General features: G+C 35.8%; 1 protein-coding gene across 1 annotated transcript; it reads right to left on the reverse strand.

Moving 5' to 3' along the window:
- Window positions 1-251: 251 nt before the first annotated feature.
- On the reverse strand, window positions 252-3,312 carry LOC104428170 (ankyrin repeat-containing protein BDA1). Its single transcript, XM_039311284.1, has 2 exons — window positions 2,678-3,312; window positions 252-1,199 (listed from the first exon to the last, which is right to left on the reverse strand). Exons 1-2 carry the CDS (start codon window positions 3,305-3,307, stop codon window positions 462-464), a joined length of 1,368 nt encoding a protein of 455 aa, XP_039167218.1. The 5' UTR covers window positions 3,308-3,312; the 3' UTR covers window positions 252-461.
- Between the last annotated feature and the right edge of the window lie 11,720 nt (window positions 3,313-15,032).

The raw sequence follows: 15,032 nt of genomic DNA on the forward strand, positions 1-15,032 counted from the left end.
ATTTTATTTGGCTAGGCTTTTACTATATTCTCAGTATTTTTTTCTGTTACTTTATTTAGAAGTAATTTTTCAAAAAAAAGGTTGCTACTGTGTCTATTCGTTGTGTTTTGTAGAATCATCCAGTTTGCCTCTTTCTAGAAGTTAAAAAGCCGAAGAGATTTCCGTCTTGCGTTTTGTGCACGGACGCTTCGTGCATTCGTGTTTGCAAGTTGTAACTCGATGATGTTCATTTCCACTGCGTTGAAGTCTGAATTAGGAAAAACAGTTATTCGAAGTCTCGATTTCAAGCGAGAGTAAAGCCTCTCAGGATTTAGCAAATTGCCACGTGTCAATCCCTTGCAACTAACACAAAAGAGTCTAGTTCTTGCAAACCTCAAGACAAGAAGCATGCATGATATGCATACGTGACAAGAGAAGTTAAAGTAAAATACGCATGGGAATTATCTTTGATCCTCCGATCTTCAGAAGTTGCCGACGCGTCTCCTTGTGGCATTGATTTTTCTTCGGACTTGGAAGTGGTTTAGCCGTATCATAAAGCATAATCCTAAGAAGAGGTACATTGCCACCATGGAAAAACCCCCTATCAAATTTAGTCCAACATCATTGGAGTTTTGGAATCCCATTGCAAGGGATAAAAAATAGTTGGCGGCGAGAATAAACATCGAAAAGCAAGTCATAGTAGTGTCAGGAACTAGCGGAACAGCGGCGGCTATGATTATGCAGCTGGAGATGAGAAAAGTCATGCTGTTGAGAAAAGTGAATACGTATAGACGTGAGCCGCTGAGGATCATCTTTCCAGCTTGATGTGGTTTTCCATTAGCAATTTCAGTGGAATTGGCGGTGACGACAGTGGAGTAGGTTGGGGAATTCGAAGAAGAATCCTGCCAGTATCCTCCCGGAGGACTAAGAGCGGCTTGGTAAGTGGCGGTCGCTATTAAGGTGGACACTACAAGGATTATGTTGCGAGCGGATTCATTTTGGACATAGAAAATGCGTGCCCACTCCTCAACGAGCCATTCTCTCCTGCTGATAAGCTGGAGTAGAGAGGGGGTACCACCATAAAATATGCACAGAAGTCCTTGAAGGCATGGCCTCTTCACAACATCTTGATGGTTACTAGAATTCACTATATCCATAGCGGTCTCACCAAGGGAGTTCTTCGCTTGTACATCCGTCCACAAACTTAACAGCTTGATGATCTGAAAGAAATGCAAAAAGAATAAAAATGAAGTACATACCCCTTCAAGTTAAATCATTGCTTTATCCCAAGCTTTACTATTGTGCACAAGATGAGCTCTAGCCACTATGACCCATGTACAAATGAAGAAAGTTTACTAGACCTTATTTATTAATGCCATCATTTCAACCAATTTTAAGAAGTCCTGGATTTTTTCAAGAGGTGCGATTTAGTACTTTCATCCATAATTATTTATGCGATAGTTAGGGATTGCCCATGTGAGTTGCAACATAGGCAAATCCACAAAAGTGATGACTTGAATGGCTGTAATCTAGCATAAGAGTTTAGGATTTGACCATGTCAACTGAAAAGATTTAAGATTCAATTACATTTTGTATATGAGATTTTTTTTTTTCTATGAAGACAGACACTACCTTAGATAAAAGAATGGACCAACCTATAAAAACTGGATTCAATATAAGGGTCGAGCCTACCTTCCTATGACCTTGGGCACAGGAAAATGGTCAAAAAGAGAATTGGAATAGAAGATTGGGAGTGGAGTTACTACATCCATCCCTCGTTATTCCTCTTCTTCTTTTGTTTTGTGCTTAACATCAATCCCAGCGTTTATTTATGTCAAAGTTAATATCACAAATTTCTTTTAGAGTGAAATAGTACGGATAATTATTTTTTGACGCTATTTCCATTCCCTTATACCTAAATGCATCAATTATTTTCCAATTATTCTGTACACATTCTAATGTACAAATCATAGTTCTATTAGATACCAAAGTACAACAGCACATCATATATTATGTACTCCACTCACGTCTATTATTTCGTGATGAACAACGGTTTATGCATTCACGGAGGTCATTAATTGCAAATTGTACGATCCCTTAAGATTATTTGAAGCAATTCATATTATTTACTATATGTAAATTCAATGGTTAACAATAATCCTTCTTAATAAACATTACATATAATAATCCACTTAAGAGGTGGGTTTTTCCCGAAGATTATTGGCAAAAGTTTGCTTTCATAATATTAAGAGACATGAAGTCGAACAATATCATGATATTATTACTCATACGGAAACACACAACTAATTTGTAGAAGGATGAGTATTTTTTCTTGTGGAGACTCCCATACGATCTAATCATCACAATATTCTCCTATAATATATCACATCACCCGATAAATCATTTATGTTGATCCTTTCTTGTGTTTTTCCTAGATCACTTCAAACAAGCAAATTTATGAACACTTCTATATGTTCAGCACTATGCTATACAACTTCAAATATCAATGGTCAGATAGACCCTTAATGACAAATGTTAACCATTGAATGATAAATATACATCATATATTGTAACACAATTTGTAGCTCGTCTTCCCTCTCTGAATGTTTCTAAATCCGTATATTTTCAATTCCTGGTATTTCATTATCATAAAATTTGTTCAAAAACAAGAACAACTCGGAAAAGCAAAGAACCATACCTTAGGTTGCGGTTGCCTTGCTTTCGCAGCAATATGTAAAGCGGTGTTACCATCTTTGTCTTTCCACCTCAATATTCTCATCAGATGAAATTGCTTAAGCCATCCAAACAAAAACTCGAATGCTTTGAGGTTGTCGTTCTTCAAGGCGACATGAACCACAGTCTCGCATTGACTTGTCAAGTCTTCAATGGATGATTCACAAGTGCATAGGAATTCGACCAGGAGCTCCAGCTCATTGTCTCCTTTTTTCTCGGCGACGTAATGCAAAGGAGTGATCCCACCTCGTCCTGGAACTCGGATCAATTTCAGGTCATGGCTTATCAATGCCCTCACAATGTTATAATGCTGATGTTGCAAAGCCAAGTGCACGGGACTGTAACCCTTTGGATTCAACTTCCGAGCATGCGACGGCTTCAAGATGACCATCTCCATGGCCACCTCAGTTTTTCCGGCAGCTGCAGCAATGTGGAGAGGAGTAGTTGGGAAAGGGTGCTTAGATAGGCGATCTAAGAGCTCTGGCTCCTCCTCAATTAAGTTATGTAGCTCATCAACGTCGTCATGTTCGATTGCTAGTTGAAGACGAGACTCCCGAACCTTTTTTTCTTCTTTTTGGGCTAGACCCCTGGCCATCGTGTTTCCAGGGAAATGATCGATGGAAGAAGCGAACTTGCAAATTCATTTATATAGTGCCACAGTCAACGAATATTTAATATAGGGGAGTCAACAAGGGTACAGGTGGGCCCCATGGGAGGTTGGGGTTAGTGGGCCCCAACATAACTTAGACCGATAGCTGTGGGTATTGGTCAGATTCTCTGGAAACCTTCAGACTTGTAATTTTACGTGATACACTCGCTTTCCCACTTTTGCTCTTTCGCTTCTCGTCACGTCAAGAGAGTATAAGATAAACAGCGATTTATCTAGGTAAGTGACTTTTACCACTTTTACATTTTGCAAGAATCGCATGATATGATTTATCGAGAGGGAAAAACTATACTGTATCATGGCCCGTATGTTGAAGTCGAAATGTAAAGTACCATATGATATGCTCTTTTTAAAGTTAGATCATCTATTTGATACTCTGGACCCTAAATTGAATTTTTGTATGGAAAGATTTTGGATGAACTGTTATTACCATTGGTGATATATATATATATATTTACATATGGATCGCATGTTATATTGTGATGATGTACATCTGCATGGATCAATCTGTTTCAAGCCTTCATCGCGCCTAACGTGTTTTTAAAGACTTAATCGGAGTGAAGTGATTTATAGGGCTTAACAATAGCGGCTATGGTTTTCATGCCTCATCGCCTTGCAAAGTATGACTTCAATGTCTTCTTGACATGAGCATAGGATGAGTTTGACACATGCTAGCTATATTATATTACATTAGGGTGATTGCCAAGTGGGGCTTAGACAGTGCTTTTGTCTCCGACCTGTCAATTCCTTTTTTTCTTTTTTCTTTTCTCCACGTAAAATAAAGAGCTAATAAAGCTAAAAGAAAAATAAATAAAGGAAAAAAAATAAAGCAAAAGTGCCACTTCCCTATCATAACCTATCGAATCCGAGGTAATAGAAAAGCATTCACGCCTTACTTCTTAATGCTAAATCCAAACTAAAGAAGATAATTTGCAATATTTAATAATGCATTTGAGAGTGAATAGCACCGGACTTGTTTTCTCTTTCATTTGATACAAGTCCACTTATAAACCTAAGTACATGATTAGTACCTCGAGCTCATGACCTCGAATTGGTTCTTCGATTCGATTTAATATAGGAAGGCAAGTTCTCTACTTGTTACTAAAATGGTCTATTCAATGAAGATTTTGAGTTTCAAGTTTAGTATTGAATTAGATGAAAAAGGACCTCTAAATCATGGATGCATGACAAATTTGACAATTTATTTATAAACTAGTGAGTCACTAAAGGGTGATTCATTGCTTGCTCTTCTTTAATGTAATTGGGAGTTGAGCTTTCCATTGTCATAAATCAAATGGCTACTAATAATAGTTCACCTGTTTTTAATCACAAAACTTTTTAACCCCAAAGTTTTAGGAATGCTACCGTGAATTATACTTCGTATTGCAAAACGGTAATGCAAAATTAGTTTAGATAGCTACTAGCTTACTTTGGGGAGGAGTTAGTTATTTAAACTTAAATATCTCATATCCTGTGACAATCAAAAGCAGACTTTTAGTTGGAATTTCGGAACAACCATATAAATGATGATAACCGACTCAAGTGAGATTGTAATTGTGTTCTACATTTTATTATCGAGCGTCACAAAGCGTCTCTTGAAACCTGTTAGCTACCTATAACTAATTGATAAGCTCCTAAAAAATGATGTCGGTAAATTGTAGGAATTGTTGATACTTTTGAAACAATAAAAAAAAAAAATACTGGTAAGTGGACTTAAATAAGAATTGGTAATTTCGTATAAGATTCGATGATGTTAACACGTCAATCAACTCTACAAATGAATCTGGGTAAATTATTGGAACAATTGATAATTTCGAAATAATCAAATGTTCGTTGGTATAATATAGATAAGAGTTGGTAACTCAAGCTTCCCAAATAAATTTGTTAAGCTTTCAAAAAAGTCGGATATGGTTTAAAAGTGTTGGTAACTTTAACCTATTAGTAAGCTCTATAAATAAATACTGTTAAATTATTAGAATAATTTGTACTGTTGAAACAATGAAATAATCTTTGGTAAGTGAACCCAAATAAGAGTTTCTAATTTTTTTTATAAGTATAAGTGATTTTAACACGTTTTTAAAATCCTAAAAAAAGTCCAAAATGGAACAATTGGTAATTTTTGGTAACTGATTAAATTAAAGTTGGTAATTTCATGTAAGAGTTTATAATTTAAGCTCCACAGATAAATGTTAGTCAGTTCTTAAGAGAACCATTAATTTTGAAATAAGTTGGTAATTGTGTAAGAATTGGTAACTCTATCCCAATGATATCTTCTAAGATAAATGTTGTGAACTATAGGAATAGTTGGTAATTTTGTGGCAATCAAATAAACGTCGGTGAGTGGATTCATGTAAGAGTTGGTAATTATATGTGATAGACAATAGAATTATTAGCTGGTAAACTGCGCAAATAAATGTTGGTAAATCACTACAACAATCAGTAATTCCGAAACAATCAAATAAAAGTGAACAATTGACTCCAACAGTAGTCATTAAGCTAAAATTAATTGGTGACTTAATGGAAGAAAAATGGACAAATCACTTAAATTAAGATTGGTAATTTTGAATAAAAGTTAGCACCTTACCATGTTGGTAAGTTATACAAATTAATATTGTTTAATTATGAAAAGAATTAGTAATCCTGGAAGTACAAAAAAATATTAGTACTTTCAAAAAAAAAACAATCGGCAACTTAAAAATAAGATAAATGGATATATATATATATATATTGTGAAAGAAGAATAGTGTCTCACTTTGTTTCCTAAAAGTCTGATGACAACGCGAAAGACCAAAAAGCAAAGTGCTCGTAATCGTTTAAGGAAAAAAAAAAAGGAAAGTGCTAAATTTGCTGTTTGTCCTCCTTGTCGGGAAAAAAAGAGAATTCTTGGAGAATTACTAGACACAAAAAGTACTTTGCATCCTTGACTAGTCAATGGCATCTTCAAACGTGATTATTGTGTGAGGCTCCGGCCCCCTTAAAAGTGTTTCTTTGTTTCTTATGATGTTGGCACAGGGCAAGATTTGGAATCCAAATATACTCAAGTCATCCATGTATTCAGCAGACAATAAATTGTCGGACCATCAATTCATATATTAAAGATTCGAACTATTGCCTGCCCTACGACACAAAAGAAAACAAAGAAGTCCAGTAGTTCACACCCAATTTGGAGGGAGCACATGCTCAGAAGTGGAAGCAATTCTTCTTTATGCACGAAAAACGTTTATGAACTACTATCTAATCAATGGATTGATATCCTTTAAAATTGCGAGATAAAGTCACATATATCTATCTTCTTAAAAAATTAATACTATACTACATGTGCTATTGGCTGTTCAAATTTGTTGTTCTTTCTTGTTATCCTTTTGATCCTGTCCTCCCATTTTTCTTTCCGTTCCTTTTCCCTTCCTGTTACTACCCTCACTAGAAGTGAACCACCAAAGATAAACTAATGGGTTACTAAGTAAATACTTAGTACGGACTCTCCCAAATCCATACTAAACACAACTTTAGTGTTTTTAATTTAATTAATTAAGTAGGCAAATCATTTTATTTTGGAGTCATCATTAATCTATTATGGATCGTTAGAAATCCAAGTAAAACGTAAAAAAATATCTTATTTTGCGAACTAGAATTTTCATATATATGGAGACTTGGTTACACTAGATAAATATAATGCTCTTTTGATATATTTTCTCTTTATTTAAAAATATAGTTTGAAGCAATCTTGGTCAATTTTAACTTTTAACCACTAACATGTGATGGGTGATTACACAAGTACGTAGACAGTAATTTAACACTCCATAATCAAAGCAATATATAAATTATTTAGTGAATAGGAAAAGATTGATGTACTAATCAATAGTAAATCTACGTCAAAGACGTACTTCCAGAAATTTTCTCATCAATTCCATCAAACCATCAAGAACAATGTCTTACAGTACTCTTCACAAAATTTAACCATGATCCAACGGTTATTAAATGTCCATTTGTCGATTCCGTGAACTGTACGCTGGAATTGTTCTGTTGCCAAGGAGGCAAGGTTCGCCTTTTTCTTTTTCTTTTTTTGAACATTAACGTCCTTGTTTGTGTATCAATGCATCACTTTCCTATTTTAAACTAAATAAGTATAGTGACTTCCTCATTTTCGGAATTTTTTATATCACATTGATATTACCTCCATAAAATTAAAATCCTCAACGATAATATATATTTTCCTTAAATTTAATTAGATAATGCAATCTTAATTAGTTTGGCATGCCCACGTGCTAAGCACAAGCAGTTTTTGGCCATAAGGAGTATTCAATGGGCTTGACCAAATTTCATGCTTTTGCAGGCTTATTCCAGATAATTTAATAAAGCTTGTAGTGCTTAAAAAGTCTAAATTAAATGCAGTTTATGTGGGCTTTATTATTTATAGAATGCTCACAATAAATACAATTAATAACGGCTTAAGTGTTCACGCAAGCCATTAATTGCAAATCGTACTCTGTCACTATATACGTACTCTGTCACTAGATTTAATATTTTTATGCGATGGTGGGAAGTTTTTTTTTTTTTTTTTTTTTTTTTTTCAGTCCTATTCTATTCCTACACTATACTCACTCTCAGACTTTTGCCCCACTTCTTGTAGGACATGGGAGTCGAAATCCACTCCTGAAACTTACGCGTCCCCATCCCATCAGGACTTTTGCCCCGCTTCTTGTAGGACGTGAGAGTCGAAACCCACTCCTGAAACTTACGCGTCCCCATCCCACCGCCTTTGAGAAGGTGGGGATTTGAACCCCTCATCTCCCCATTCCATGTTGGAAGAATGGCCACTGGGGCGAATCCCAATGATTGATGGTGGGAAGTTCAACAAGAGATAAAGATGTGTACAAATCAATATAGTGATTCTGAAAGGACGCGATGAGGAATTAATAGGGAGAGAGAGAGAGAGATCAAATCGACAAATTGTCGACTTTTCAATATAACAATCGAACTTCGACAAAGAAAATATATTGATGAATGATGATGATGCTGATGATCCAACAGTTAACAATTTTCGTTCTTAATAAATATTACAATATGATAAGACACTCAGCATATGGATTTTTACTAAGTTAATTGAGAAAAGTCTAATAAATATAGAGAGGAAGTCGAAAAATAACATGATTTTATATATTATTGATCACAATTGATGTATAAATGTGTTAGATTTTTTCTTGTCGAGGCTTCAATACGATCTAACTATCACAATATTCACCTAAAATATGTCACTCTCCTTGATCAATCATTTTTGTCGGTCTTTTTCTTGTGTTTCTGGCGGATCACTCCAAGCAAGTAAATTTATGGACATTTTTATAGTTTACGACACCATGCCATACAACTTCAAATGTCAATCGTCAGATAGACATTTGTTCTTAGATTACATAATGTCAAATTCAAGGATCAAACAATAAAAGCCATAATATTTACAAAATCAATGGACCATATCTCTACCTTCAAGATTTGTGTTAGATGGACTCGCTTGAGCCATTTAAGTAAAACCTTCAATGCTTTGAGATTGTGATTCTTGATAGCAACGTGAACTGCAGTCTCGCATTGGATTGTCAAATTTTCGATAGATAATTTGCAAGCAAATAAGAATTCGGATAGGGGTTTCGAGAGCTCCACGTTCTCCTGCTTGTTGTCTCCTCTTTTTCCCTGCTACAAAATGCAAACAGGTGATCCCACCTCATCTTCAGACTTGAATCAACTTCGGGTCAAGGTTCATCAATGTCCTAATAGTTTGATAATGCTCATGTTTCATAAACAAGTGCATTAGGCATTTCCAAGCAAATGACGGCTTCAAGATGCCAATCTCCATGGCCACGTCAGTTTTTCTGATGGCCTAGGCAATGTGTAGTGGAGTGGATAGGCGATCTTAGAGCACTCGCTCCTCCGCAATTAAGTTACGTACCTCAACAACATCATCATTTGCTATTGCTTGTTGAGGCCAAAACTCCCTAGCCACTCTTTTTTTTTCTTTTTTGGCCAGACTCCTGGCCATCGTGTTACCAGGAAAATGTAGGAGTAGAGGGGCTTTGATCGGGGAGGATAGGTGGAAGTAGCGAACTTTGCAAAATCAGATATCGGATGGTGCCGCGGTCAACGAATATTTAATTAGCTGAGTCAACAAGTGTACAGTTGAGCCCAGTGGCAGGTTGGGGGTGAGGGGGGCCCAACACATCTTAGACCGATGCGTATTGCGCACTGGTCAGATTCTCAGGAAATGACTGGTCAGTTTTTATGTTTTGCAAGAATTGCACGACATGATTTACAAAAAGGGAAAAAACTATACTGGGTCATGGCCCGTATGTTGAAGTCGAACTGTAAAGTACCGTGTGTCATGTCTTTCTCAAAACTGGATCAAGGATACTCTGGAACCTCGGATAAGTTTTGTCTAGAAATTTTTTAAAGGGAATGTCAATATGGCATGTTGTATTATCGCTTCGATTTGATGCTTGTAGTCAATCTACATATTGATACACAACATGATGTACATGTGTACTGACCAATTCTATTTCAGAGCTTAATCGCAACTAACGTGTCGTTTGAAACTTAATCAGAGTAAAGTGATTTTCGAGACTTAACAATAGTGGATATAAATTTTGTGCCTCATTACCCGACGAAGCGTGACTGTAAGGTCTTCTTGACATAAGTATAGGATGAGTTTGACACATGCTAACTATACTATATTACATTGTTTATATATGGTGTATATCTTATGATATGTTGGAATATATGTAATGCTTGTGAAATGAGTAAATGCAAATCATACTTGTTTCTAAAGCTGCATTATTCTTTGCTCACGGGGGAGTTCTCTCTCCACTATCAATTTCCTTTTTCCTCTTTATTTCTCCATGTAAAGTGAAGAAAGAACGAAGCTGAGAGCAAAACAAATAAAGGGAAAGAAAAGAAGAAAGCAAAAGTGCCACTTCCCTACCTATAACCCATCGAATCTTTCCCAGGTAATAGAAACGCATTCACGCCTTACTTGTTATTGCCAATCCCAAACAAATAAGATAATTTGCAGAATTTAATCATATATTTGAGGAGTTAATAGCACCAGATCTCCCTCCTCCTTTATTTGAAACAAGTCCACTTATAAACCTAAATACACGATTATCTCCTCGAACTCAAGACCTTGCATTGGTTCTTGATTCAATTCAATAAATGGAGGCAAGTTCTCTATTCGTTACTATAACAGTTTATTGAATGAAGATTTTGAGTTTTGAGTTTTGAGTTTAACGTCGAATTAGCTTGGAAAATAAAGCTCTTTTAATCTGGGTGCACGGCAAGTTTGACAATTTATTTATAAACGGATGAATCATTGATGGGTTCTTCACCACTTGCTTCTCTTTAATGCAATTGGCAGTTGAGCTTTCCATAATCATGTATCCGATGGCTGCTATAATAATTCACTTGCTTTTAATCTCAAAGCTTTTAACCCAAAGTTCCAAGAATACTCTCGTGAATCAGGACTAGGTATTGCAAAAACCGAAATGCAAAATTAGTTTACATAGCTACTGATTTATTTTGGGGAGGGTTAGATATTAAAACTTTATTATCTCATATCCTATGACTATGAAAAGTCTACCTTTAGTTGGAATTTCGGAATAACCATATAAATGATGATAACTGACGAGACTAAATTTATCACTAGTTGGATCTTCTTCAATCCATATAATAAAGGTTCAGCCTATCGTCTGCCCTACCATACAAAAGAAAACAAAGAAGACCAATAAGCCACACCCAATTTGAAGAGAGCACGTTCTAAAAAGTGGAGGCAATTCTTCTTTTGTTCGAAGAAACGTTTACGAATTGCTTTTTAATCGACCAATTGATATCTCCAAAATTACGCGAGAAAGTAACAATATTTACTACACGTGTTCCCTTTCCGATTTTTTTTCTTTCTTCTTTTCCCTTCCCGTCATTGCGTCCCCCCCCTCCCCCTCCCTTTCTCTCATGAAACATCCCTACAATACAACCCGAGCATATGCAACTCTCTCTCTACCCTCAATTTGAGCTCGTGAAAAGTATCCAAAAAAAAAAAAAGTCATAAATTTATTGTATTAGTAATAATTTAGTCATAAACCTTTCAATTGAATCAATTTAGTTCTAAATCATTTTATACTAGTACCAATTGAGTCAATTTGACCAATTTAAATCGAAATTTATTGAGGTGGATATCATATATTCTATATGGCATGGTTAGCAATGATATGGATAATTTATAAATATTTTTTTTATATTTTTTCGATTTCTCAATTAATTTTTCTTTTCTTTTTGTCTTCTTCTCTTTTCCTTCTTATCCTTTCCTTTTCCATTGTGGCTAACAAGCGTCACCGAAGCTCGCTAGCCAATGGGCAATGCAAAGCCCTCTCTTGGCCTTGCCAATCGCAGGTGAAAGTGGCTATGGCCTCGCCAGCTGAGGGCGAGGTCACCTTCACCTATAGCCGCCAACGGCTCACCCACATCTAGACGAGGCCCACGACCCTTGCCGGCGGCCAGTGAGGGCTTTGAGGCCCTTTCCTAGTGGCCGGAGAGCTCTAGCCCCATTAGCCATAGTAGGGGAAAAAAGAAAGAAGGAAAAGAGAGGAAAAAAAAAAGAAGGAAAAGGGAAGAAAAAATTAATAAAGAATTGAAAATTTCAGAAAAAAATTATAAAGGACATGTCTACGTCAAGGCCTAATGTGCCAAGAGAGACGACCAGTGTCCACGTCAGAATTTTTTTGCCTAATTTGGCTAGATAGACTAAATTTATAGAAACGTGAAATGTTTTATGACTAATTTGATATAATTAAAAGATATAGAATTAAATTGGTACTAATATAATAGGTTTAGAATTTTGTTAGTACTTTTCTTGTTTGAGCCACTGCCGCTTGCGCCTCCTTCGCCATAGTTACCCTGTGTGTTGTGTATGTTTGTTCTTGTGTGTGTGTATAATTGCTTAGTGCTCACATTGTGTTTGTTTATAGATTTTATTTCGAAGGAGAAATAAAAAGAAAGGAGGAGCAAAACAGGTTGATAAAATACTGACCGTTGAGCCGGTTGACTAGTGAAGTGAAATGATTTTTAAGTCGCATGAAAGAGTGCCAAGAAACAAATGACAAGAATTTTACTCCAAAAGGTGCAGTCTTTTTAATAGGTGCGATGCATCATAGTTGTTCTAATTAACCTATTGAGAAGATGCAACTTATCAAATTAAATTGTAATATAACAAGTTATGTGGATTTAGACTTTCCTCTCACTTGAACGGACTGAAGTCGTTGACAAGTTATGTGTTCATATTTTGTTGGACAGCGTGGTTGTAGTCAGAAATCGCATGGTCGCAACTAAAGTAGAGTATATGATCTCAACCGAGATAATCGAGAAAGTTATTTGACTCAAAGGTTTGTTCAGTCATCTAGAATTGTTGTAGGAGAAGATTGTTACTTTTAGCAACAATTAGAGTGCAAGACATTTATCAAAAATCAAATGTATCGTGGGTGGGGAAACGCATTAGTGTTATGTACAATTTTATATGTGATATTGTGTCATAAGAAACCACATTTGTTCAAAAAGTACACATGGCGGATGATCTAACAAAGCATATGGCATTGACTAAGTTTCAATAATATTCGGACTTGGTTAGCTTCTCACCAAGGTGGAGATTCATTGATCATGGCTTGAAGTTCATTCAGATTTTTATTTTTTTTTAAATTCGATCTATAATTGAATCACAAAAATCTCACGCCACATTATTGCACTCTTGCCAATAGAATTGTCCACGATGGAAAAAGGAAACTAATTTCCCATGAGACTTCTTTTCTTCATTGAAGATGAAGCCCACGTTGACATTGGCGAATGGCTTATGGTTGTTTTGCATATAAATAATTTTGTTGTTGAGTTTGGTCTCGGGTGCACAGTGAGTATGCTTAACATATATGAAAACTTGCATGAGATACGAGAGCTTTGATAACTTTCATCCGAGAGTGTGACAGTGTAATAAAATTCTTTTTTTGTAATTGATTCTTGTAAGTTTGGGTTTAATCTAGAATTGAAGGATACTTATGAGTGAGTATGATTGAATGATTCTAATATCTTCTTTACCAATTATAATGGAATCATCTTATCGATCTCTCCATGTAGTAGGCACATAGTAGAACCACATAAATTTGTTGTCTTTAAATTTTATTTATGCAATTTATTTCTTACTCGATTAGTTTTGTGTGTTTTTATTCACACTTCCAGGCTAGTCGCAACAAATCATATTTTAGAGAGAGAAAGATTCATAATGGGTCCCTAAAAAAGAATACAAGGTTTTACGCATTTCCTAACTTATGATTAAATTTGACTACTTAATGCTCATCCGATGAATGTATCATATCATACTTTCCTGATAAGTAGTGGTATAGAGCAATGGATTCAGGTTTATTAGCTACTGTCGATTCCATCTTTTTTACGTCCAACCTTCTCTTTCATGGTAAGTCAGTTGAAAGGGAGGTGGCTTTTAAAGACAAGATGTCGAAAGCAAAATTGATGACATTAGATCTACAAATTATCCTTTTCACATCCAACCTTCTATTTTGCGGTAGTTCTATATAGTATATCAATCAATTGCTCTCTTTTTATTTTGAATTTTTGATTTTGAATATGTCATTATGATTATTTCTCTTACATATATCGAGCTTAGTTGCATATGATTCGTCAACTCATGCAATCCACGTATTTTCAACAATTATTAATTAATCTGTGGGAATCACTCCAAAGACCTCTAATTTGATATTTCAATATTCAACCTTGAATATTGGCAAAATTCAAGGGCTAGTTGTATAATAATTGGGGTGCCCGCAAACACCATCTATAGGTTACGCCAAGAAGACAGACACAAAATTTGACACAAGATCAGGATGCTAAGACAGAGTCAAGCATTTTATTTGTGTTCATCGTGCATGTTCGCATTCGAGACCTCACCTCGCTTCTTTCCAAGTAACCTACAACAAAACCACCATCATGACCACCACTGCGTCCTGCAAGTTGTCCAACGCACCACTGTTTCTTACCTTCTCCAATTGCCTTGCAACCAACAACAAAAACACCATTACTACCACTACATATCGCTACCGCTTCTTACCTTCGCCGATTGCCTGCAACCAACAACAAAATCGCCATCACCACCATTGTGATGGCATCAAGAGATTTCTCTCTAGGCCCTTCATGCATATATGTTTCAAGCATGCATGTGAGAGTTGACACCTAAATTTTGGTGACACGTTTAATCATTCATTAATTGTATAGAAAAATTAGGGATTAATTTCTAATCTCTAGCGACAATAATTTTCACTAAATTGCATGGCATATAGACATTAGGAGAATTTGTATTACTAGTATTAAAATTAAAAAAAATTAATCTAAAATTAATTAAGAACAATAAAAAAAAATTATCATTATTATTTTGTATTAAGAAAAGAAAAGAAAGCTAGGCCGGGCCTGGGGCGGGCTGGCCCGGCCTTTTTTTCTTTTCCTTATTCCTCTTTCTCATTCAGGCCCTGCCCCATTTTCTCTTCTTCTTCTTTTCCCCGGCCCGGCCCACGTACCTATCTCTTCCTCCTTCCTCCCTCACGCCATTCCCGCGTGTCTGCGGCGACAC

This window comes from Eucalyptus grandis, chromosome 4 (genome assembly GCF_016545825.1).
Source record: "Eucalyptus grandis isolate ANBG69807.140 chromosome 4, ASM1654582v1, whole genome shotgun sequence".
NCBI classification, from domain to species: domain Eukaryota; kingdom Viridiplantae; phylum Streptophyta; class Magnoliopsida; order Myrtales; family Myrtaceae; genus Eucalyptus; species Eucalyptus grandis.